This window comes from Corella eumyota, chromosome 1, assembly GCF_963082875.1.
Source record: "Corella eumyota chromosome 1, kaCorEumy4.1, whole genome shotgun sequence".
NCBI lineage: Eukaryota > Metazoa > Chordata > Ascidiacea > Phlebobranchia > Corellidae > Corella > Corella eumyota.
The window spans coordinates 15,580,303-15,604,886 of NC_137490.1; the positions used below are offsets into that span (position 1 = coordinate 15,580,303).

General features: G+C 29.6%; 3 protein-coding genes across 4 annotated transcripts; 1 reads left to right on the top strand and 2 right to left on the bottom strand.

The window, feature by feature from the left end:
* The first annotated feature begins 562 nt into the window (after window positions 1-562).
* LOC145740660 (neurobeachin-like) lies at window positions 563-23,065 on the top strand. Of its 2 annotated transcripts, none has more exons than XM_082558481.1 (51): window positions 563-814; window positions 1,153-1,257; window positions 1,783-1,909; window positions 1,995-2,095; window positions 2,256-2,473; window positions 2,759-2,885; window positions 3,211-3,330; window positions 4,016-4,162; window positions 4,311-4,523; window positions 4,666-4,796; window positions 5,008-5,138; window positions 5,404-5,534; window positions 5,711-6,022; window positions 6,182-6,372; window positions 6,557-6,747; window positions 7,061-7,383; window positions 7,652-7,766; window positions 7,941-9,187; window positions 9,387-9,541; window positions 9,766-9,916; window positions 9,996-10,176; window positions 10,362-10,609; window positions 10,772-10,925; window positions 11,246-11,341; window positions 11,524-11,561; window positions 11,791-11,877; window positions 12,164-12,242; window positions 12,371-12,514; window positions 12,753-12,887; window positions 13,044-13,170; window positions 13,318-13,426; window positions 13,651-13,826; window positions 14,014-14,129; window positions 14,194-14,328; window positions 14,420-14,556; window positions 17,984-18,101; window positions 18,312-18,414; window positions 18,489-18,604; window positions 18,819-18,931; window positions 19,135-19,275; window positions 19,471-19,590; window positions 19,732-19,884; window positions 20,024-20,173; window positions 20,321-20,428; window positions 20,609-20,864; window positions 21,103-21,258; window positions 21,329-21,502; window positions 21,624-21,795; window positions 22,061-22,193; window positions 22,266-22,417; window positions 22,496-23,065. In XM_082558481.1, exons 1-51 carry the CDS (start codon window positions 644-646, stop codon window positions 22,581-22,583), a joined length of 8,622 nt encoding a protein of 2,873 aa, XP_082414607.1. In that variant the 5' UTR covers window positions 563-643; the 3' UTR covers window positions 22,584-23,065. The 2 variants fall into 2 exon arrangements, with proteins under 2 accessions (XP_082414607.1, XP_082414605.1); XM_082558479.1 differs by having other exon boundaries at window positions 13,651-13,817; window positions 14,005-14,129; window positions 22,496-23,064.
* Window positions 15,282-17,093, bottom strand: LOC145740661 (putative nucleotidyltransferase MAB21L1). Its single transcript, XM_082558482.1, has 7 exons — window positions 16,933-17,093; window positions 16,585-16,785; window positions 16,307-16,445; window positions 15,987-16,153; window positions 15,811-15,921; window positions 15,541-15,664; window positions 15,282-15,458 (listed from the first exon to the last, which is right to left on the bottom strand). Exons 1-7 carry the CDS (start codon window positions 17,091-17,093, stop codon window positions 15,282-15,284), a joined length of 1,080 nt encoding a protein of 359 aa, XP_082414608.1.
* Window positions 22,975-24,584, bottom strand: LOC145740662 (polyprenal reductase-like). Its single transcript, XM_082558483.1, has 5 exons — window positions 24,291-24,584; window positions 24,056-24,195; window positions 23,827-23,978; window positions 23,596-23,746; window positions 22,975-23,518 (listed from the first exon to the last, which is right to left on the bottom strand). Exons 1-5 carry the CDS (start codon window positions 24,488-24,490, stop codon window positions 23,259-23,261), a joined length of 903 nt encoding a protein of 300 aa, XP_082414609.1. The 5' UTR covers window positions 24,491-24,584; the 3' UTR covers window positions 22,975-23,258.

Consider the following 24,584-nt stretch of genomic DNA (forward strand, 5'->3'; position numbering starts at 1 on the left):
TGATTTTTTTAACAAAAAAAGTTTAAAACATATAACTTTTATTAATTATAAAAGAAACTGCAACACATAGTTACTATTTTTTTGTAGGGTTATAATTTTACACCTAAAATGGGGGTAAAATATCGAACAAAAAAACTAAGCATAAACAAATAAATACTAATTTTTGTTGTATTAAAACATTATATTTTTATATTTTTTTATTCGGTAAACTATAAATACGTCACGAAACTGCTAGTGGCACAGGCCACGTGTATTTGTCATGTTTTTTGGTGGTCACGCACCGGCGAATCGTAAACTGATTTGTTGACGTCATATTATGCAAAATACGTTAAAATGTAATATAAATTTTGTTGTCGATATTCCTAAATTTAAATTTATGTAGCTTTTTTGACCTGTACATTATTTTGTTTTGTTTTTTTGAGTTTGTTTAATTAGGCAATATATGACTTTTAAACCAATTAAGTTCTAAATTCAGAAATTATTAACAACTATCTGATTAATCTGTTAATTGTCAATAGTCAAATAGTTCATTTCAATTTTTTTATATTTTACACAGGTAGCAGCTAGTTTTTAACGCTTGTTTGATTATGGTTACTTTTACCTAACAATCTAATAACAGCGGATAAATAACAACAAGTTAAAAATGGGAAATGAAGATGAAGAAAAAACGGAGAAATTGTCTAAAATCGCAGCTGATATTTCAAATGCAGTAGCTCATGCCAAAACAGTGGAAACTAAATTTGTTGTGTTGAAAACTTTAATTGATGCAGTTGAAGTTTCGGATCGAGATATTGTGGACACCGTTTTTAATTTGGTAAACTTTTGGGATAAAATTGTAAATTTAATCTCTAATAAAAAACTAGATAAAAAATAATAAAGAACATAGGTAATTGTCAAGAAAAGGTCAATTATAAACCCAACTTTGAACCTTTTTTAAAGGGGTAAAATAATTTTTAATCGCGAAAATGTCAAAAAATTGTGTATATAATTAGGTGTCACCTTTTTTTTACAATTCTGTTTAGTAAAGTTATAGCAATCTATTATAGTCATTAAAAATTAGAATCTGTATCATACTTTAACTAAACAAAATCAGAATGGACTGCAGTAAATCATATGGTTATTTTCCTTTAATTTATTTTCTCCTTTTATTAGCTGGTTGGGGGTGAATTTGACTTGGAAAGTAATTTTATTATCAAAGATGAAACAAGTATTATTTATTTGTTGGATATTATGGATCACTGCTCTGAACAGTGTCAGGTAAAAATAAATATTTTTATCATTGATTATATATATATAACTTAATTTATTTAAAACACTTCGTATAAACTACACTAAAAATTAAAAAACCTCAAACTTAAATAAGCAATATAATATTACAATAATGTCTTAATACATTTTTTTTAATAACCGGCAGCGTAGTGGTAAAAACACTTGTTACACCACACATGAGGTCGTGGGTTCAATCCCTACTGATCTCATGCTGTTCAATCCCTACTGATCTCATGCTTAAGTAAGGCGCTATAAATGGTATGAACTCCTGCTGAGCCAGCACTTAATCAGCAGTATAACTATTGGGCAATTATAATTTATAATATTCCAAACTGCCACAGGCAACTCAAGACTGGGTCGAAGTAACTTATGTTACTCTATGTTTAAGTCGCACATTCGACTTTTCCACATCTAGGATAAAGATATACAAAAAAAAATGGAAAAGGAGTATTATTTTTAGTAATGAGTGTTTAAGTGTTTTAATATTTAATTTTATTCTAATAATGTTTATAGGCTGAAATTTGGAGCAAATTCAAAGGGATCTGTCGGAATAGTTACAGAAACTTGGATGCATGTGTAGAAGCAGGATTACTACAACGACTGTTAACAATTCTGGCACAATCAAATGAAATTGTTTCAGGTAAGTTCGACAATTAAAAAAAAAAAAGATTTACTAATAATTTTATCAATTTTTTTCTTAATATTGATTTTTAATTGAATTGTAGAACTTTTAATTGACATGTTGTGCTTACTGGCAAGTTATAATATTTCTGTCAAGGAGCTAAAACAACTTTTAAGTATGCTCAAGGGAGATAAAGGAAAATGGGTAAATTTTTTTTTTAATAGTCTGTTAAGAAAATCTCTGTGACAAAATTTGTATATAATAATTAATTTATAATGCTATACATCTTACTATAAAACATGCATTATTATGTAATTAATTTTTAGCAAAAAATATAATGTTTAAGCTTTGAAAAATTTTCTAGCCACCACATGCTGTAAAACTACTTGGAGTATTACAATCCACAACTGATCGCCATGGTCCAGATTGTTTCTTTAGTTTTCCTGGTGTACGAGACAGTGCAATTCATTTACCACCACTTAAAGCATGGCCCTATGCAAACGGTTTTACTTTTACGACTTGGTTTCGAATGGATCCTTTAAACAGCTTGAGAGTTGATGTAGATAAACCATATTTGTATTGGTAAGCTTTTATATATCTTTTAAAATACTTAAACAGGATATAGATTTATTTATCAAATAAAAGAAAATTGTTGGTTTAATGTGTATGTAAGTTAAAAATGCGGGCTTGTGAAATTTAAAAAGCTATGTTACAAATATGAATATAAATCATCATAATTTTAAATTACTTTTCTATTGGCCCTTTTTTGCATTAATAATTTATTTTTTATTTTTGTTCCTATATTGACCAGATGCATGCTTTTTGCCCTAAAGCAAAACTAAAAGCTATGTTTTAAATTATTTTTAGCTTTCGAAACAATAAAGGGCTTGGTTATTCTGGCCATTTTGTTGGAAATTGTTTTATTGTCACTGTACTCAAAACTAAAGGAAAAGGATTTCAACATTGCCTTAAGTTTGATTTTAAACCCAGAAAGGTAAAAAAGATTGTAAATTTCCTAAAACAGACTTTTGTGAACTTATGTTTACTAAGACTTTAATGATTGGTTCATGACCTGATATACTTGACTCTCCTGTGCTATAATCTGCTTTACAGCTTAAAAACCTTTAATCTAAATATTGTTTTAACTTGTTCTTAAACTCTAGATTTGTCATGACCATTCGTTTGTTTATTTAAATGTTGATGACATTTTACATGTATTCTTTGTTTTTATGCAAAAATTTTAAAAAGATTATTAAGTAGTGCAAAATTTACTTTTAAATATTTTTGTGTGAAAATTTTTAATTTTATTTGTTTTTAAGTGGTATATGGTTACAATAGTTCATATTTACAATCGATGGAGGTCGAGTGAAATAAGATGTTATGCAAATGGCCAACTTGTTTCAACAAGTGAAATGAACTGGACAGTCAGCACAAGTGATGTGAGTTATTTAAATTTAGTATTTTATAAATTATAAATATTAGGATTAAGTTTTCAGGTAAGTTTTGTTTATATAAAAAAGACAATTTACAATAACAATTTTTGGCTAAAAAATTGACTAGAGTTAGGTTTATTGTTTCTTTTTTGGTGTTTGTGAAACGGCAATGTCATGGTTGTTGAGCATGGTTAAAACCTTTGTGGAATATAAGTTCTTAAAACAAAATCTAATACGTTGCACCAAGGGCAAATGAAAGTCAAAAAATGAATCAAATTATGCTAAGTTTAGTCTGTTGGAGTAACAGTATTTAAAAGAAAATGGGCCTATATAAAAAACAAATGTGGTATTTTGCAACTTAAAAGACCTAAAAACTACTATAACTCACTTAAACCTAAATTTTACTTGAAATATGAATTGATTATAGGAAGGAAGTGTAATTTAAAATTCTAGTCACGAATTTATGTTGTTATTTTTAGCAATTGTATTCTTTCATTTTTGTTTTAACTTTTTAGCGTTTTTATAAGAAATTTATTTGTTTGAAATTTAGTACAAGTTAATTTCACAAAATTATCTAAAATAAGAAAAACAGAGATGATTTATTATTTTCACCTAATTATATTAAATATTTAAAAAAAATTACTTATAAAAAATTATAAAAATATTAACTTTTTATATTTATTATTTGTAGCAATATGACAAATGTTTTCTGGGCTCAGCTGAGACTGGTGATGATGCAAGAGTGTTTTGTGGTCAAATGGCAGCAACTTATATGTTCAGCGAATCTTTAAATGCATCACAAGTTTATGCTCTATTTCAACTTGGTCCTGGTTACAAGGTAAGTTAAACTAAAAGAAAATAACCCAATTTGATACAACTAAGGTTTGAAAATATGTTTCTTATTGAAAAGAGTTTCTGTTTAAAGCATTTAATGACGGTGGTTATATATCAAATTTCATTTTCTTGTTAAATGTTAAATTCTTTAGAACCAGTTTAAATTTGCTACTGAGAGTGACCATCTGTTAGCCAATCATCACCGAAAAGTACTTTATGAGGACAGTACACTATCGGAGGGTCTTGTGTTTGCTTATAACCCGAAATCGACTGACGGACAACTGTGTCTTGAATGTTCTCCTTCCAAAAATGATGGTACAGGGGATAAGTGGTTTGTTCACAGTCACCATGCTTTAATGCTACAGGTATGTACATAAAACAGAAATATTAGTTTATTAGTGTTTTATAACGAAATTTGGGCAATTTGCATAGTTATTGATTTTGCAAAAAAGTGATTAGTGTTTTTGTTAAAAAAATAGGTAAATATACTAATATGTTCCACTTTAGGATGTGAAAGCAGTGGTAACCCATTCAATCCATAGTGCTCTACACAGTGTTGGGGGAGCTGAGGTCTTGTTTCCCTTATTTGCCCAACTCGACAACAAACAACCTGATGGAACAGTGGACAGCTCTGTTTGGTTAGTTAGTAAAAATATTTTTGTTAAAATAAAATGTCAAAAAAAAAATAAGCTTCAATTTTTACAAATGATTTTTTATTGAATGCATTCAATCGAAGATTATAAGTTACAAACTAAAATGTGTTTCTGTATATTATTCCAGTTAGGTATGTACCATCTCAATATGTAACTGTAATTTATGTGTGTTGATCTTAACTCTTTTTATTTTTAGTCCAACATTGTTAAGTTTTTTGCTTCAACTTCTGCAAGGTTCGGTTAAAACCCAACAACAAGTTCTTCAAGGAAAAGGCTTCTTGGTTATTGGAACTTTATTGGAGAAAGCTCACAGAGATCATATTAATGGTGGGTTATTTAAAAGTTTTGAGTTGGAAGTGTTATTAAAGTAAGATAATAAAAAAAATAACAATAGGTTTGCAGGTATAAAGATTTTAAACATTTGTAAATTCAGTATTTAGCGGGTTGTTAATGATATTTATAAAAAGTAAGATTTTAAGCAAAATACATGTCAGACAAATACATATATAAAATTAAAAAGAGAATTTGGTAATAATATTAAGTATTTTTTTTACTTTAATTAATTTAAGTTTTAACTTTATTTGGTTTGTAGGTGATGTGTTGAACACTATGGTATCAATGTCAAAGTTTTTGGATAACTTATCCACCGGCCTTCCACTTATGAGACAATTTTGTGATCACATTTTGTTTAACCCTGCTTTGTGGATAAGAACTGAACCCAAGGTATTTACAGTCTTGGTTTATTGTTAGCAAAACGACTTATAGATTATTACAAAAATTTGATAGGCCTATGGATTTTGTTTTTATATTATTAGGGAAAAGTTTGTTTGTACTAAACAACTATGACGTTCATTTGAGCAGTGTCATAATTCCATTCTATTTAATTTTAATCTGCTTAGGTTCAACTTGCACTGTACACCTACCTGGCCACTGACTTTGTATCCTCCCCAACAATACAAACCAATCTACGTCGAGTAAGCACCGTGATGTTGCTCGTACATGCTCTCAAGCATTACTACTGGGTAGTTAACCCCCAACCAAGGTCTGGAGTGGTTCCCAAAGGGTTGGACGGTCCACGCCCTACTAAAAGTGAGATTTTGTCTCTAAGAGCATTTATTTTATTGTTCTTGAAGCAATTGGTAACGAGGTCGGGAAGTATTTTAGAAGATGAGTTGCAATCTGTACTTGGATATTTACTGACTATTCATGAGGTAAGCTATACATAACAAGCATAATTTAATGTATTACTTCGAATTATATTAGTTGGAAAGTCTTTCTAAAATATAATTGAAAGTTTTCTGATAATTTTTATAGGCAGGATTTTTAATTTGTTTTTTACTAAAATTAATTTTTTTTTATTTAAATTTTAGGATGAGAATGTATTAGATGTACTTCAACTGATGGTAAGGTTAATGAGTGAACACGGAACTTCAGTAGCCCCGGTGTTCGATCAAAAAAACGGGGTTGCCGTCGTGTTTAAACTTCTCGGTTCTGAGTCAGAACTTGTAAGAATTCATGCTTTAAAATTGTTGGCTTATTTTCTTGGAAAAGTTTCTGACAAGTAAGGGGCAATTTATTTTAATAAAAAAAATCTTTGAGAAGTATTTAAATAATTTGTTCAAAAACATAAACTGCTGTTTGTATGTCTGTTTGTTTTTAAAATTACTTTATCTTGAAATTGATACTGAAATTGTACAACTAATTAATTCTCAAACATTTTTATTATTTTTTTTTACATTTTTTAGGAGAAAAACTGAGCTAATGGACACACAGAGTTTGTTTATGTTGATTGGTGAGCGACTAATGTTGTACTGTGATGAGATGAGTGTGTCAACTTACAATGCACTGTATGAGGTTATGGTACAAAACCCTTCCACACAAATATTAAAAAATTCTCACCCTGAGCCTACCCCTAACACCTGTGTTCATAATCCAGGTATTTCTGTGTGTTAAAGTTAAAAAATTACAAACTTTTGTACTTGGATATAATTGTGGGTTTTATATGTATATTTTTTAAATACAGTTATACGAGTTGGTAAAAAATTACTACTGAATACATTAAACTGGTATTTAAATTACCACTTTTTTATTTTCCAAATTAATTTTGTGGTTTTGGGTAAAAAAAAACAATTTAAGTTGTTTTACTTTAGTAAATACATCTTCTTTAAGCATCAAAAAAATGGAAGATTTTTTCCAAATATCTGTATAATGACATTTAGCATGCATAAAATAAATTTTTAATTTTTTAGCTATAATGAAAGTTACAGCCAACATGTTAAGCCAATGTTCTACCACAACAAACTCTTCCATTATGCCAATTAAAATTCTATTCCTCACTGACATGTTGCGATTATTCCAAATTAACCGGGACAACCGCAGAATTCTACTGCAACAGTCAGTCTGGCAAGACTGGATGCTAAGTCTTGGTTATTTCAAGCCAAACTCGAAAGATGAGATCAAGTGCCAGGAGTTGATGTTTAGTTTGTTTAAAGTGCTCTTGTACCACGCTATAAAACTTGAGTGGGGAGGATGGAGGGTGTGGGTGGATACACTTGCCATTGTACATTCAAAGGTAAGACACTTTAAAGTTTTGAGATTGAAATTAATTTAAAATATTTCAATGTAAATATTGAATAAATTTCTAGTGTTATAAGTTTGCCTGGGATTATGGTAATTGTAAAGCTTTTGTTTTCAAACCAATTTTAATTCTGATTGTAAAGTTGCTTACTTTCATTTTTACTCCTTTTTTAATTAGCCTTATTAACTTTTCGGTGATATATATTTATTTACATCTAAAACTGATGATTTTTAACTTTTAACCTAAATTATTGTTGTTTTAGGTTTCCCACCATGCCCACAATGAATACATGGAGGAAATGTACAAAGAATACAAAAATAATGGGAAAAATAATCAAGGAATGATTTCCACTGTTTCGGGCCTGAACAAAAACGAAGGTATTTATTTGATATTTTATTTCAAAAATTTAGAATAATATCAAGAGTTAGTTTAGCCTCATTTTTTTGACATATTTGTGTGAGTTGTTATTTTATAATTGTGTTTATCTTTTTAAATTACCAAAACTAGCTTAAAATATCTGATCTATATAAACAAATTTATTTAATTTACAGAACCATCTACTAGTCAAGTAGTTGAAGTAACAGCAAATCAAATTCAAATTATTGTTGATGAAGTTATCGAAAACGAAGAACCAAAAATCTCTGAAGTAAAATCAAATGAAGCTTCCACATCAACTACTGATGGTACAAATAAAGTGAAGACTGAGAGCCAAGAGGAAATTGAAGTTAAAGACACGGTTGAAGATGAGGTTGCAGTTGAAAACAATCAAGTTAAGGAAATTGAAGAAACAACTAAGATTGAAATAGATGATCAAGATGAAGCTCAAGTTAAAATTGAAGATGAAACTCAAGTTGAGGATAAAACTGAGTTGGACACAGAAGTTGGGGATACAAAAGCTGAGGTAGAAATTCAAAATGATGTTATTGAAGAAATTGTATCTAAAAATGAAGAACAGAGCACCATTGAAAATGAAAAGCCTACAGAACTTGAGAGCAATGATATTTCTGAAGAAAAAAAAAAACAAGAAATAATTGTAGATGAGGAACACACAGCACAAGATAAACAGGAAGAAGAAGATGTCCAAAAGGAAGAGGAAGAAAACCAAGTTGTGGAAAACAAACAAGAATCCTCAAATATAAATTCAAAGGAGGAACAAACTTTAAAAGATAACGTTCCTGAGGAAGTAAGTGAAGGTCAACAGATTGATACTGGAGCGGAAGAAGATTCCAAGGATGATCAACCTCTTCAGGAAGATGCGGTACAAAATAAAGATGAACAAGAAGAATCGATTGAAGTCCAAGATAATGATCAGCAAAAGAAAAAAGAGAATGATGAAAAATTATCAAAAGCTGTGAATTCAGAAAATCAATCACAAGAAGAAGAACCTGTAAGAAGAAGAAGAACTTCATCAAAAACTGTTGACGAAGAAAAAGATCAGGAAAACGTGGAGGAGGAGCAAACTGAAGTACAAGTTGTGTCAGATAAAAATGAAAACAAAGATGAGATTGTATCAGAAGAATCTGAAATTAAACAAGTTAAAGAGGATTCTGAAACTCAAGACGAAAACAAAACTGAACAAATTGAAACCCAAGAAACTGACACTTCTGATGAACCCACGTCGAGTAAAACTGAACAACAATTTGACGATAAATTAGAAAAAGAAACAGCAATTGAGCAAAGCATATTAGAAAGTGAGAAACCCAGCACAAGTAAATTAAATGAGATGACTTGCTTGGATGTTTCCCCGTTGAAAGAAGTCAAAGAAAAAGTGGTGGAAAAAGAATTAGAAAATAAAGAGGTGAAAACTTTAATTCATGAAAGGTTCAGTGTTTAATTATTATGTATACCCAAAAGGCCTAAACAATTTTTTTTTAGCAAATTTAATAGGCATATTTAAATATACTTATATGTTTTGTTATATTCTTACTTATAACCACTTCTTGTAAAGAGAGAAAAAATATATAAACAGCATTTAAATTTAAGTTTTTCATTTTTAGGAAAAGGTGGATAATCCTTCTCCAAAGCAAGAGTTTAGTCCTGGACCTCGAACAGTTGTGTTTCGTGTTCCGGAGTTTAAATGGTCAGAAGTTCATCTCAGGATATTGGACGATCTTTTTACTTGTCTCGAGGGTGACATTGAAAATTGGAAGAAGTGAGTTCAAACTAACTTTATTCAAATTTCGGTCAACTTTTCCTATTGGTGGTTAAATTATTGCATTTCTATACTAATTTTTTTGGGTATTTTCTACTGAATATGACTATTACAAAATTAATTAATTTGCCAATGTAAACAGAGTAACCAATTTGGTATAAGCCTTCTTCTTTGTGCAATCAAATATGAAATTGTTCTTTTAAGCAAAATTCTTGTATTTTTAGGACAAACACTACACTCACTGAAGTTGTTAATTCAAATGACAATCTCATATTTGTACACAACACTGTACACTTGGTGTCTCAAATGATTGATAATATTATTTTGGCTTGTGGTGGGATTTTGCCCATTTTGTCATCTGCAACTTCACCTAATGTAAGTAATATAATTTATTTTACTATTTTTTAAAATCTTAAACTTTTTTCAGAATTCTAATAAAAGTTTTTGTTTTAAGTATGAGCTCGACTTGATTGAATCTGGCCAAGGAATGTCGATGTCATCTGCTTGGAATATTCTAAACAGACTAGCTAACTTCATGGATGTGATGGCGTTTGCTTCCAATATCAACTTCTCTGAGATTGAAACTGAGAAAACGATGGTCAGTGGTGGAGTACTTAGACAGTGCTTAAGAACAGGTAAAATTTTGTTAAATATATGGGTAAATTTGTAATATTTATATTTTTTTTAAATCTTTGAAAGTAAAAAAGTCTATATTTTTGTAAAGGGAAAAAACAAACCTTTTTAATTTAGTTATCCCGCTTTTTATAATGAAATACTACAAAAAATTAATTTTAATAGTATAAATTTTATTTTATTTCAGCTTGCATTTGTGCTGTTCGTAATTGTCTTGAGACTCGATATGTTCACAAAAACTCTTCCGTTCCATCCACTCCATCTTTTAACGAGGTTGAAATCCTGAACAAGATCGAGGACATGGTTTCTGCATCCGATGCGGCTCATGTCTTAATCTCGTGGATGTCAAATGATGCCACTCCCATCCAGGATGGAAATATGTTGCTCCAGGAGTCTGATCTTGGAAGATTAAGAGCAGTGATTTATCGCGACATTGTAAGTTTAGACAAATTATAATTCATAAATATTTTCTTTTTCCAAATAAAATAATATTGTAAATATTTTTGTATGAAGGAGCTTTAAATTTTTATAAAATTGTTTTAATCTTTCTGTAAAATTTAAAACTGTAGTTATTTTATTATTGTTGCTTTTTTTTAGGATGATTCTAAACAAGCAGAGTTTCTTGCTCTTGCTGTGGTTTACTTCGTTTCTGTTCTAATGGTTTCAAAATATCGAGATATTCTTGATCCAGAGAACAACATCAAGTTACAGCAAGCCACCCTTGCTAAGAAGTTTACTCCTAAAAAACAAGGTTTTATTTACTTATTTTGTGCCTAGTTTCTAAATTAATGTTCAAAATATAAAAGCTTATTGGAAGTAGTAAAATCACCTAATTATTAATTAAAATTTGTTATCTTTAAAGTAATTGGTGTAAGTGAGTGCTCAATGTATTGTCTACATTTTTACTTGGGAGGTACTTTTAAATTGCTTGTTGTAATATGGTCACAATTAATATTTACCTACCTCAGTTTTCTTTATATTTTAAGGCTTTAAACATTTATTCCTTATAAAACGCTAGTTACTTTAAAACAGATCTCCCTAATTGTTTATTTGTTATTAATAATATGTTAGGTGTGGAGGCAGAGATGCCAACCCCCATGAAGAAAAATAATGAAACAAGTTTGGTGAACGGAAACCCTTCACCCAAACATTTGGATACCCAAGAAGGTAATAACAGTAAAGGTATCTTTAAAATGGCAATGAAATAAAATTTTATTTTTGAGGTAATATTCAACTAAAGATGTAATAAAAAAAAACCTTAGCTGTTGATCAAATTTTTTTTAAATATTAAATTTTCAATCGAAAAATCGAATTTATATATTTTTTATTGAATTAAATTTTTAAATTAGGAGAAGAATTAAAGGATTCTCCAAAAGCAAATGTGCAGGTAAAAATAAATAGAGATTTTGATTTATTTTTAGTTACAGCATTATATTATTTTATACCAATTTGATAATGCTGTGTTTTTAGTTGGTACAATTTATTAACACTCAGACAGTAATTTGATTTTGTTAAGTTTGATATTTCTTTAAACTTACAAATAGTTAGATATTTTATTTTAAAATTTATTTTAATTTGCTTTTTTTTATCGCTTGCTTTTGGTTAATTTTTGCTAGGATATTTTACGAAATTTAACCAAACCATCGACCGGCGAAACAGATAACTCGCATGAGCGAGTCACTCCGAATATTTTTCCAACTCAGGTAGAAAAATTAAATAAAAAAAAATAATTCTAAGTTATTGAATGTCACTAGTTGATAATCTTTGCAAATATAGTTTAGTTTATGATTTTGCATGCGCAGAACACTAACAATAACATGGTGTTAATAGCTTATTAAAGAGTTGTTGCCTATATCTTAAAATCTATTTCTATAAAACTTAACTGATAGTTTTATTAAAATATTGTTGAATTTTTCTGTTTATAACTAATATTTATTTTTATGTTTTTTCATTATTGTTTTTTAATTTAAAAAAATGTTCAAATATAAGGAGAAAAATGGAAAATCTTCGTACCATTCATTTGACAGAAGTGTTGTAGTAAAATCTAAACCAGATGGCAATAATGAAGGTAAAAAAAAATTAAATATTTAACATTTAAAAGTTATGTTTTTATAAAACAAACAAAGTACATGCTAACTTGTATTAAAAATAATTGAAAACTTTTTTGCATAATTTTAAAAAAAAAATTTTTTTTAGAACCTTCCAGCGTTTCCCTTCCAAGTACGATTCCCACTGAAACACCTGTTAATAATGAGGATAAAGATGACAAAGTTGAGGATAAATTTGATCACACTGACTTACCACAAGTTGATGTGGAAACTATTAATGTTATGGATGATGGTAAGTGATCTGTTCAAATATAGTTTTTGTTTCTTTTCTCTCAGAAAAAAACATAACATTTTTAAAATTTTGTGTAGTCCTTGCAAAAATTTTATATTTATAAGCATTTTTTTTGTCTTCTGCTTAAATGCTTTAAATTCTTCTTAAATTAATCTTTTATTTTACTTTTCTTAACATGGAAATATTTTTTTTTTTTAAATAACTATAATTTAATAATTATTGTGATTTTAATTCACAGAAGTGGATGTTTCATCAAGGTTAGAAAGATCGATGAACCAACTAGCTCCACTATTAAGAGATATATTCCTTGACTTTTCTGGACATTTAAGTAAAGTTTTAGTAGGAAGCCATGGGCAGGAATTACTTGTTGAAGGTATTCATATTTAACTAATTTAATCAACTTAATATTGTTGTCTCTATAATTTTACTTACATCTTTTAATAAAATGTAAAAAAAAAATTTTGTGTGTAAAAGTATAATATTGAAAATATCTTTTATATTTTTAAATTTTTGATATGTTTTTATGTAGGTTTAGTTTGTATGAAATCCTACTCATCAGTAGTAGAGTTAGTGATGCTGTTGTGTTCTCAAGAATGGCAAAACTCTATACAGAAAAATGCGGGGCTTGCTTTCATTGAACTTATCAACGAAGGAAGGTAAGTCAAAATTTTTTAAATTTAATTAAAATATTTAATTTTTTTTTTCGAATTTATATAATATTTTGGGTTTTTTGGGATGAGTTGTAGCAATTTTTTTAATATTAATTTTTGTCATCTTTTATTGTGTATTTTTATAATGTTTAGGTTATTATGTCATTCAATGAAAGATCATGTGGTAAGAGTAGCAAATGAAGCCGACTTTATCATTAGTAAACAGAGGGCAGAAGATGTTAAAAGACATGCTCAATTTCTGGTTAGTTTTATAAACTGTTAGTATTAAATTATTTTTTCTCAGATTTATATTTTATGTTCTCTACACATAATTTTTAACAGTTAACTTTTATACGCATAGTTTAATACTCTATTAAAAACCACATTCTATAGGGTCATATATATTTTAAATTTTATCATAACCCTGTTTTATTGAAAATACTTGTTGTGTTCAAATTTTAAATTTCAAAAATATTTAATTTGCAGTCTTCCAGTGCTATTTTTTTGGCTCAGCAAAGAGATGAAGAGAAACAATGTGATTCACTTATTTCAGCAGCTAAACACAGAGATCATGTAGCTGCACATGCTTTAAAGAACAGGATAACAAATATTTTGACCAACAAACTGGGTGCATGGGGTTCTGCATTTGACAGGCAAGAGCAGTTAAACTTTAATATTAATATAGACAATTTTATGAAGACCTAATCTTTCGTAGTTTAATACAACATAAACTTAATTACTTTTTTAAATAGGCAATCCAAACATGTAAACAATCTACATAAGAAGCAGTTTACTTTCATTTTTAAAATCGTTTTATTTATAATATTATTTTGGTGACAGTGAATCTAGAGAGTATTGGAGGTTAGATCCTTGGGAGGATGACACAAGGAGAAGAAGAAGATTTGTAAGGAATCCTTATGGCAATGATCATCATGAAGCAGCTCTTCATACCAGCAAGTCTTTAAGTAAGTTCTAATAAAAACATTAAAGCAAAAATCTGACTTAATTGTAAACAAAAAAAATTTTTAGCATCTGTTCCGGATGCTGCATCAAACAATCTTCCTCGATCTCCATCAAACTTAAGTGCTACATTGGATCAATCCAGCTCTTTGGAGGAGGATATTCTCAACAATCAGGAGGAACTTGATCAGGATGAACTTCAAGGTAAAATTAAAAAAAATATTTAAAAAAGAGAAAACATTTTTTTTTTAATTTATGAAAATATTATGTATAATTACCACTAATTGTCTTTTAGGCCCTGTGTCATTCAGTAGCGAAGCATTTCTGATTTGTCCGGGAGTTTATGTAAATGGAACATTCAGTATCACTCCTGACGAGTTCTTCTTCGAAGTTAATGAATTACATGAAACCTTCAGTAAAGTCGACCCAAAGGTAGGATTTGATTTACTTTTCGTTTATAACTATGACTACATGGTATCGGAACTATAACTAAATTTAATATTGGACATTCAAACCGGTGTTTCTGATTACCAGGCATATTAACTGTATTTTCTATTATTATTTTGAATAGCTTATATATAAAAACTGGGTATTTCCTTACGAATTGGGTATACTAATTAGTGGCTGCGTAAAGTTACCAGTATATATATATATATATATATTTATATAAAATGGACTCCCTTATTTAAATTCTAAGTTCATTTTTATGGTTATTACATGTATATTTAAATATGTCTGTGTTAAAATCTGAGGTCTAAATAATAAGTAATAAACTTTTCCTCTATCGATTAACATGCAATAATTCTTAACGAAATACCAAAATTTAATCCCTTTAATTAATAAAGTCTTATTATTTCCATATCGTTGCTTTTTCTACTTCGGTGCTTCGAATTGACGTTAATTCTCATTTTATTGAATTTTAATGTCGTACTTCGCGCTTCTAATCTATAAATCGAATTTAATTTGATCCTAGCAATTACAGGGATTTTTATACCGTATATTCTGCTAAACGACGCATTTTTCTTGAAATTTTTGACAGCTATAAAATTAAACAGATTTAAAAAACGCATAACCTAAAAAAAAATGAAACCTTAAAATACAACAAAAAACTAGTCATTTTCACAGTGATAATAAATATTTATTTTCGAATCTCAAAATTATAAGCGATCCAAACTCTTACAGTTAGTTATAATTTCTCGTGTCAGACACCAGACTTGTCGAGCGGTGTTGTCCAATGCCTGTGGTTGAATGGAAGCAAATAGATCAACGTTAGGAAGAAAGTAATGAGGCAACCTACGACATCGAAGGCACGATACCAGTTGTAGTAAAATCCCCTAAAACAAGCTCGATTAATAAAGCAGATGTAAATTTTGACGTCATATTTAAGGCAATATGACGTAATGATAAAATGTATACCTGTATTCTGTCGCCTATGGTCGAGTTATCCCAATCTTGGTCGTGGGGATGTTTCTCGCATTCGTACAACAACAAAGTTTTTAGATGATATCCGTTTATCGGCGAGGTTGGAAAGCCCAAGTGTCTGCAGAAAGATGTAGCTATGTTAGTAAGGCATATATTTAGTGTAGTTAAATACAAGAAAGTATAAAGTTGAAGACAAGTAAATAGTGAGCAAATTTTAAAAAAAGTGTGAATTTTTTAAAGTAAATCCGAAGCTTTTTAACTTACTGATCTCTCATGGTCTTAAGTATGGACAAACATTTTCTTCTCGTTCCCTCACCAACCAGTCTGTCTTCAGCTTCACAGAACGACATAACCCAAGCGTCACTTTCTGCATTACTAAAACATAAAAATAGAATTTTTATATTTTTTATGTCAGACTTGCATGAAAGCATTTTTTTTACCTTTGCCTTTCCCTGCCAGTTAGCGAGTCTTTAGAAAGCAAATTAAATCCTTCGGTTTTAACACAAGTGACTTGACTTTGTGTTGGCCACTGTATCGAGGTATCAGGCCAGTGAGATGCACTTCTTGGCCAAATCCCACTGCACTTGAAAGCCGGGGTGACACGTACCTATAGCAAAAATTAAAAAAAAGGTTTGATCAGTTAAAAAACATTCGGTGAAAGATAAACATAGCGTAGCAATTTTTACGTCGCTGGTTCAGGCCATTATTTAGTCCAATTTTTTAATTTTTAATAACAACTACTATATAAAACTGTAACTACCACAACACTATCTCGAATCTTAAGTTTCACTTCCGAGTTATCGCCACAAATTTCCACGATGTCTCTGTAGTTTAGTTTGTCCACTGCTTGAGCCATTAGTGCTTGAAATCTTGAACGAACTTTGCGTGCTGATAGGTATCTAAACAACGACAACTATAAAGTTAAAACAATACTCTTATCACCCAAGAATTGAATGGCTTCAAAAAATAAAGTGTACATAGAAACTTTATAACAAAATATCTTTATTACGTTAAAATAAATAAGAAAATTGGCAATACCCCGAAGCTGTTATAAATTCCACCCACAACGACATTGATCTCTTTCTTCCGTCACTCAGTTTTAGAACGGCACAGCCGGGAATCGAACCGTCGTCCACAAAGTTAAAAACCCCCATTTGGTTAAGAAACAAAATGACTTCATATTCGCTCGGCGAAATTACCTCCAAACCTTCTAATCTTCCGCCAACCTCATTTAACGAACTAAAAGGAATTAAAATTATTTTTAAATTTTTCTACAAAGAAAAAAATTTAGCCTTTTTCCCAAGGCCATGTCAAAAAAGTCTTGACATGTTCTTATTACTGGTAGGCTTATTCGAAGCAGTAAAACACGCTGTCAAATAAATATACCTTATAAATCTTGGTTCTTGCAGTTCAATTTCCTTAAGCAAGCATGCGACTATTTTTCCGACGTCTCTGACATTTCTTGCGACGTTTGTCTTCCTAGGAATCGTCCTTTCGTTGTAATATTTGTTTACATGAAACGCTAGATTAGCCTGTCCCGCTAACATGCCTGCCATTTGCGCGCAAAATAACAAACTACGTTTTTAATGTTACTCTGTGCTATATTGCTTGGCACTGAATTATTAATCGTGTTGCCTTTAAGATCAAAATCGGGTCCTTTGTCGAATAAATAGATTTTTCTTTACGGATTTCGAGACACTAAATCCCAGCGGAGTCTGTGATGATTTTTTCTCTTTTTTTTTCAGTAAGTATTTTCAGATTTCGATCGCTCATCAATTCCTTATCCAATACACTAAGCATGGATATACGAGTTGGATTAGAAAAAACTAAAACGATTTTTTCTCCTATTTTGCGATTAAAACCCGTGCGAAAGTTTTTGGTCAACCTGACCGGCAGATTTTTTTTTATTATTACGCTGATGACGTCACATTTAAGATGAAAGCCAGCTCGCCGCTGTCGTCACAAGGCAAAATTCGGTGTTGCGTTTAATTCGAGATAAAAAACAGACATTTCGAATCATATTTCTGACTAAAAAAATAAAATATTTCTCGTATCGCATTTTTCCTAATCGATCATGATTGAAAAATGTTGATTGTCGTAAAGTCTCGCGCTAAGCCATCGTCATTCGCTTTTCCATGATTAAACACGTGATTTATTCGATTGCTTAATATTTGATGAACTAACATGAATAATGAATAGCACTTAGTGTCCAGATTAAGCTAAATGTTTTTTAATCTTGATCCAGAAAAATATAAAATAAAAGTAAGCAAAAAAAATCCTTTTTAACTATACCATTATTTTTTTCTTTTTAAATTTACAAAAAATAATTTTTTTTATTCATTTGTGTAAATATTGGACAAAACTTACAGTATATTCAACCAGGGTGCTCTTTTCTTAGGTCTTAATATTGGTGTTTAAATTTAAATATACGTTACAGACTCTTGTATATGCGGAAGGTATTCATGGAAAGTGGTTGTTCCAAGAAGTTCGAGCTGTTTTCTCGCGAAGATATTTGCTTCAAAACACTGCACTGGAAATCTTTCTTGCTAACAGAAGTTAGTGAAAACTACAATTTTTTTTAACTTAAGTTATTAATAATTTTACTATATAATGTTATAAAAAAAAGAATTTTTTATTAATTAATTTTTTTAGGCTTTTGATTATTTTTTTAATATTACTTTGTATCTGTTATTTTCCATAAAAGAATGAGTTAATACTTTTTATAATCTTAATTTTTTGGTAAATTATTTTATACTATTCTGTAGCATGTGTGATGTTTAATTTTCCTGACGTTGAAATAATGAAGAAAGTTGTATCCTATCTCCCTCGAGTGGGGATCGGCACTGGATACGGACTCACCCAAGCCAGGTACTATTTTACACACATAATTTTATACATTTTAACTTAAACAATTTAAATAATTTTGATTTTAAAATTTTTAGACGAATTTCCCTGGCTAGTCCACGTCAGTTATTTAAGTCATCAAACATGACTGAAAGATGGCAACGAAGGGAAATAACTAACTTTGAATATATCATGTTTCTTAACACAATATCAGGTTGTTAGATAGGATTTGTGTAAAAGTTCATCAAGTTTAAATAAGTTATGGTTTTGTGTCTAAATGTCTTGTTGTTTTTTTTTTACATATTAGGTATGTTTGTCAATAAACAGTATTAAAGTAGAGGATACACTTTCTTATTGTAACAAAATTTAAGTGAAAAATAAATTACTCCAACTTATTTTATGGAAATAATGTTGATTTTTTATTAAAGGTCGGACATTTAATGACTTGAATCAATATCCGGTATTTCCTTGGGTGATTTCAAATTATGAAGCTGAAGAACTTGACTTGTCTCTACCAAGCAATTATCGAGATCTTTCTAAGGTAAACCAACAGAAAGTCTAATTTAAAAAACTTTTTAATCAAACTTCTGTAAAAACTAAATTAAGAAGCATTTTTTAAAGTTGTTAATGACTATTAATATGTTTTTTACTTTTACAGTTTTGTATCTACATAATTATTTCACAACATATTTGAAAATTCTTTTAATAATCATAATATTTATTTGAGTTTTTGTTATTTTTTAGCCAATAGGAGCCATTAACCCAAAGAGGGCTTCATATTTTCAACAAAGATATGAGAATTGGGATGATCCAACAATTCCCAAGTTTCACTTCGGTACTCATTACTCAAACTCAGCTTTTACACTTGGATGGATGATCAGAGTGGTAAGTAAGACTTTAATTAAGAAGATTAACTTCTTTAAAAACTTAAGGTTTATTTTAGGCTAAATTTAAGAATTTTTTTTATAGTTTTGTTGTTTTATTTTGTGTGGTAATTTTGATTATGAAGTTGTAATTTAACATTCAGAAGCAACTACATATTTTTTGTTTTTTCAACAATAACTCTGTTTATTTTCACAGGAACCGTTTACCACATTGTTCCTCAACCTCCAAGGAGGAAAGTTTGATCATGCAGATCGCACCTTCCACTCCATTCTCCAATCCTGGAAAAACTGTCAGAGAGATTCCCACGATGTTAAGGTCAAATTTTTCAAATTTTTTTTTTTTTTTAAATTAAAATTTGGTAACTTGTTTTCAATTAGCATTTTTTTACTTTATTTGATTTTCAACGCCTTTATCTTGTTTTGCACAGTACATTCAGAATTTAGGTTTATTTTTTAGGAGTTGATTCCAGAGTTTTTCTACCTTCCCGAAATGTTTGTCAACTCAAACAAATATTCACTCGGAGTAAATAGCGAAAATCAAAAAGTCGATGACGTCATTCTACCAAAGTGGGCAACTTCTGCAGATGATTTTATACAAAAACACAGACTAGTAAGAAGTTATTGTTATTTTATAAATTAATTTTTCTTCAGCATTTTACTTTGGCAAAAGCCGAACTGCTTCTAGCTATTTAATATTCCATTTTTATACAAAATCTCTTGCAGAAATAAATTTAATTTGTATTTTTAAGGCTCTGGAAAGTGAGATAGTCTCATGTCAGTTACATCAATGGATTGATCTTATATTCGGTTTTAAACAACGGGGACCTGAAGCAGTAAGAGCCACGAATGTTTTCTATTATCTAACTTATGAGAACAGTGTCAACCTGGACCTTATTAAGGTAATTAAATGCTTTAAATTTTTTGTAGATATGTGATGCTATTCCACCTATATACCTGTATAAGCTGTATTTATCATAATGAATTTTTTTATATCCTAAAATTGCAATCATTGTCAAATTTTGTTAACAATTAAATGTAAATTGTAGGATCCAATAGAAAAGATTGGCCTACGTGAACAGATCAAAAACTTTGGACAAACTCCAAGTCAATTACTTTTGTCTCCACATTCACCCAGAAGCTCTGCTATGCACTTGGTAATAAATATAATATGCCTAATTGCACTAAAGTTTAAATTTATTAACAAATATTTTGAATAAATTAAATTTTACATACGAATAAACTGTATTTATATTATTCAAGATATAAATTTTATTTGTTTGAAGTCTTAAAAAAATAAAGAAATTTTATTTTTTAACTTTCGTATTTATTTTCAGACTCCAATGATGTACAAAGAAAATGAGATGCAGGACGTAGTGATGGTGTTAAAGTTCCAGTCCAACTCTCCTGTTGTATATGTGAGCGCAAACACCCACCCCTCACTTTCCAACCCTTCGGTTGTCACTTGCACCAAAAACTTACAATTCTGTGTCAATAAATGGAACCAGGTGCCTGACAAATCGGCGAGTACCTCGTCTGCTAACTCTGAAGAGAAACCAGCTCCATTGCCAATTGAACCTGATCCACTTATGAGTAAGTGTCTTTAGTGTTTATGGTATTAATTTTTTTGTGTTACATTTGTTAAAATATTGCATTATTAACATTAAAAACAACCATTTTATATATTGTTTTAAAGTTTAAAAAGTTTTGTAATTTAAATTTGAACACTGATTCTTTTTTTGTTGGTATTTAAAAGGATTATGACTTTTGTTAATAGCTTTTTTTATCTTGTTTTTTTATTTTTTTTTATTTAATAATTGATTTTTTGTAGATCCAAGTGGATTGTTGGCTAAAAGACAGATAAGTGACATGATAGACCAAAGCGTAAAAGTTCAAACCTCATGTTTTGTGGTGACAGCTGACAACAGGTTTATTATCTCATGTGGACACTGGGACCGCAGTTTTAGAGTTGTCAGCACTGAAACAGGTAAAAAAAATTAATAATAAAAAATATTTTGGTTTCACCATAAATTTAAAACTGTGTTTTAAATCTTTAGGCAAACTCCATCAAGTGGTTTTCGGACATTGGGATGTTGTGACTTGTTTGTCTCGCTCTGAGACCTACATTGGAGGAGATTGCTACTTTGTGTCCGGATCCAGAGATGCTACAGTGATGTTGTGGTACTGGAGCGGAAGAAGGAATTTAATCGTTGGTGATTCAATAAACACAGGCAAGCATTTGTATTTTGTTAAATTTTGTCTTTTTATTTTTTGTTTATTGACTTAAAGTTACTGTATTGGATGTTTTAGTTTGTTTAAAATCCTTTTTTAAGCCAACTATTTTTTATTTAGATGAAAATCCATCAGCAAGAGCGGTACTGACTGGACATGATACAGAAGTAACATGCACGGCAATTTGTGCTGAATTGGGTTTGATTGCAAGTGGTTCTTTGGAAGGCCCTATACTGCTTCACACAATTACTGGTGATCTTCTAAGATCACTTGAACCTGCTGTTAATATAAAGTAAGTGCACACACTTCTTTTATTTTCCGATAATATAATTAAAGTTTCTTGGGTTCCAAACACATTTAATTAGGCCATTTGTTATTATATCTTTATTAGGTTGTTTAACTTGGTATTTTATATATTTTTTTGTTGTTTCAAAATGGTATGACGACAGGTATGAATTTTAATTAACCCTATTTATTGAGATTTTGTTTGGTTTTATCTTTTATCAAGTATTGTTATTGAATTGTAGTATTTATAAAATATTAATTTATTTGTTTAGAAATCCAAGGCCAGAGCTAATTGTTTTTACAAGTGAGGGAATGATTATTGTGTCTTATAACGAGGGACTTCTATGCAACTACACCATGAATGGAAGATCTATTTCTTTCAAGAAAGTTGATGACAATATTAAGGTAAATTTCTATTTTTTTGCCATGTATAGTACTTAGTATTATAACCCTCTGACAATACTTTTTTTATTTTAGGCCATGCTAAGTAGCAACAACAGTCATTATTTAGTGACAGCAGGAGACAAAGGGGTTGTTAAAGTATGGAATACCTGGGATTTCAATCACTTATATACCTTCCCGCAATGTGATGCTGGTATACAGGCAATTGCACTATCACACGACCAAAAGTAAGTTAAAAAAATTGGTGGTTAAAATTCTAAAAAAATAGTTTGTTCGTCAGTTACTAAAAATTGTTTTTATTTTAGAACAATCGTCACTGGAATGATGTCAGGTTCTATTGTTGCCTTTCATATAAACTTCAATAAATGGCATTACGAATACCAAAACAAATAAAAACGTTAACAGAAATTAGGGTCTTGTCAGTCCAGTTGAGGTTTTGTAACACATTGGTGCTCTAATTTTATTCTAATTTTGTTGCCATAAACTTTACTGAGAAAAATTATTTTTCCAGCATTGTGCATATTTATATAACACTCTACACGTAATCATGTTGCTTAATGTATTTTGATGTATTATTATTATCTATTTATTGTTGTGTAATCATAGATTTTGACCTTGTATATTGTGCTTATATTACTATTTACTAAACAGAGCTATTTTGTTGCTTCTTAATAAATGTAACCTAATTGCAAATTTTTTTATATTTGAAATATGAATTTTTGCATTACCTTTTACCATTTAAAAACACATTTAAACTTTTAAAATTGAGTTTATTTAATTCGCAAGCAGTAACATTTAAATTTTTTGATTGCTTGTATTTAAAATTATAAATAAGTTAAAATGTAGTAAGTACAATTTACAATTAAAAACTTTCATTAAAAACAATTAATAATGAGCAGAGGTAAAAACACAATTTATTAAACATTATGATTTAAAATTAACAGCTAATTTTAATAACACTTATAAATAATTAAAAGGTACATGACTTTATTTCGAATTAAAAGCAGCAGTATTTACTACTATCAGCATTATTTACTGCTAATAAATTAAAATAAAAGGAAATGAAAATTACCAAAGAAAAGGAATAAAGGCCTTTCTTTGGTTGGGATAATTGGGAAAAGTTTCCTTATACCATGTGTGTGATCCCATGCCCATACATGCATGAGCTACTATATTATAAACCATTACTATCCACCAAGATCTGCACTGGTCAGAAATTATTACCAAGAAAGCAACATAAGCCAGCACTTCAGCAAAATAATGTGGGCAAGAAACGTACTCGAACATACCCCCTTTTGGTAACCCATGGGCATTTTTCTTTACCCCACCTAAATAAAAAACAATAGATTACCAACAAAGTTAACTCATATTTACTGGTGTTTAAAATTTTTTTTAAATACATCACCTGATTTCCTTAAGTTTGCTAAAATAGAATGACTCTGTTGATGCACAAATGAGGCACATAAGAAAATACAAACTCCAATGAAATGTTTTAACTTGAAGGTGCCAAATGGAAGATCTTGAATTGGTAAGCACTCAGTCATCATAATTGGGGCCTAAAGTATTAAGTAAGTTATTAAAGGGTTGAAGAAAATAAGTTAGTGTTTAAAATAAGAACAACATTACGTTTCCCTACCAAACTTAAGTAAAACACAAAGCCCCAAAGATATTGGATAAGGTTTATTTTCCCCTTTTCTGAGAAAACACTAACAAACAAACATTCATACAATCTTTTGGTTGAGTGGACAGCTATCATGAACATAACAAGTAGAAGAGAGATCTGGTCACCTAAATAAATTGACAATTTAAATTAGGAAATTTAAGAAAAAATTCAAAGATTATTTTATATACATTTTGTTAATGACCATTTTTGTTCGAGTTTTCTTCTATTGCAAATGCATTAGCAATCCAGTTTTTATTTATTAAACCATAACACAATCCAAGCATTGTTAAAAAGCAAACATCATTCCAAATTGTAGCAAAAACGTAAAAGTGTGTAAAGTATCTGGCAAAAAAACAATAAAGTGAAAAGTCTGATAGTTACAAGCACATTAAATAAACAGATAAAATGCAGTAAATTTTAAATTAACACTTGCATACCTTTTTGGTACATCCATGATGGAAACATGAAATTTCTTAGACTTTCCATAATTTAAAATGTATCTGGCCACATTACCAGCACTTGATCCAGGAGGTATACAATAAATGAGGAAATATAAGGTTGACAAAAATACAATTAATATAACCCATATGATGTTTAGCACGGTTATAGGAAAACCTAACAAATATGAGTACACCATCTTTGTCTTAAAATTAATGAAGTATTTTTGGTTGTATTAAAATAAACACGCTTTTACTTCTAAGTTAATTACCTAGAAAGTTAAACGCCTACAC

What these genes read in the sequence shown, in the direction of transcription:
- LOC145740660 (XM_082558481.1), top strand. Translation starts at nt 644, where the DNA reads ATGGGAAATGAAGATGAAGAAAAAACGGAGAAATTGTCTAAAATCGCA. An exon ending in GACATTGAAAATTGGAAGAA is followed by an intron (nt 9,542 to 9,765) that starts GTGAGTTCAAAC and finishes TTGTATTTTTAG; the next exon opens with GACAAACACTACACTCACTG. An exon ending in TATTAATGTTATGGATGATG is followed by an intron (nt 12,515 to 12,752) that starts GTAAGTGATCTG and finishes TTTAATTCACAG; the next exon opens with AAGTGGATGTTTCATCAAGG.
- LOC145740661 (XM_082558482.1), bottom strand. Translation starts at nt 17,093, where the DNA reads ATGTTAGCGGGACAGGCTAATCTAGCGTTTCATGTAAACAAATATTAC. An exon ending in GAATTTATAACAGCTTCGGG is followed by an intron (nt 16,446 to 16,584) that starts GTATTGCCAATT and finishes GTCGTTGTTTAG; the next exon opens with ATACCTATCAGCACGCAAAG. An exon ending in ACTGGCAGGGAAAGGCAAAG is followed by an intron (nt 15,922 to 15,986) that starts GTAAAAAAAATG and finishes TTTATGTTTTAG; the next exon opens with TAATGCAGAAAGTGACGCTT.
- LOC145740662 (XM_082558483.1), bottom strand. Translation starts at nt 24,490, where the DNA reads ATGGTGTACTCATATTTGTTAGGTTTTCCTATAACCGTGCTAAACATC. An exon ending in AGAAAACTCGAACAAAAATG is followed by an intron (nt 23,979 to 24,055) that starts GTCATTAACAAA and finishes CAATTTATTTAG; the next exon opens with GTGACCAGATCTCTCTTCTA. An exon ending in TTGTGTTTTACTTAAGTTTG is followed by an intron (nt 23,747 to 23,826) that starts GTAGGGAAACGT and finishes TTAATACTTTAG; the next exon opens with GCCCCAATTATGATGACTGA.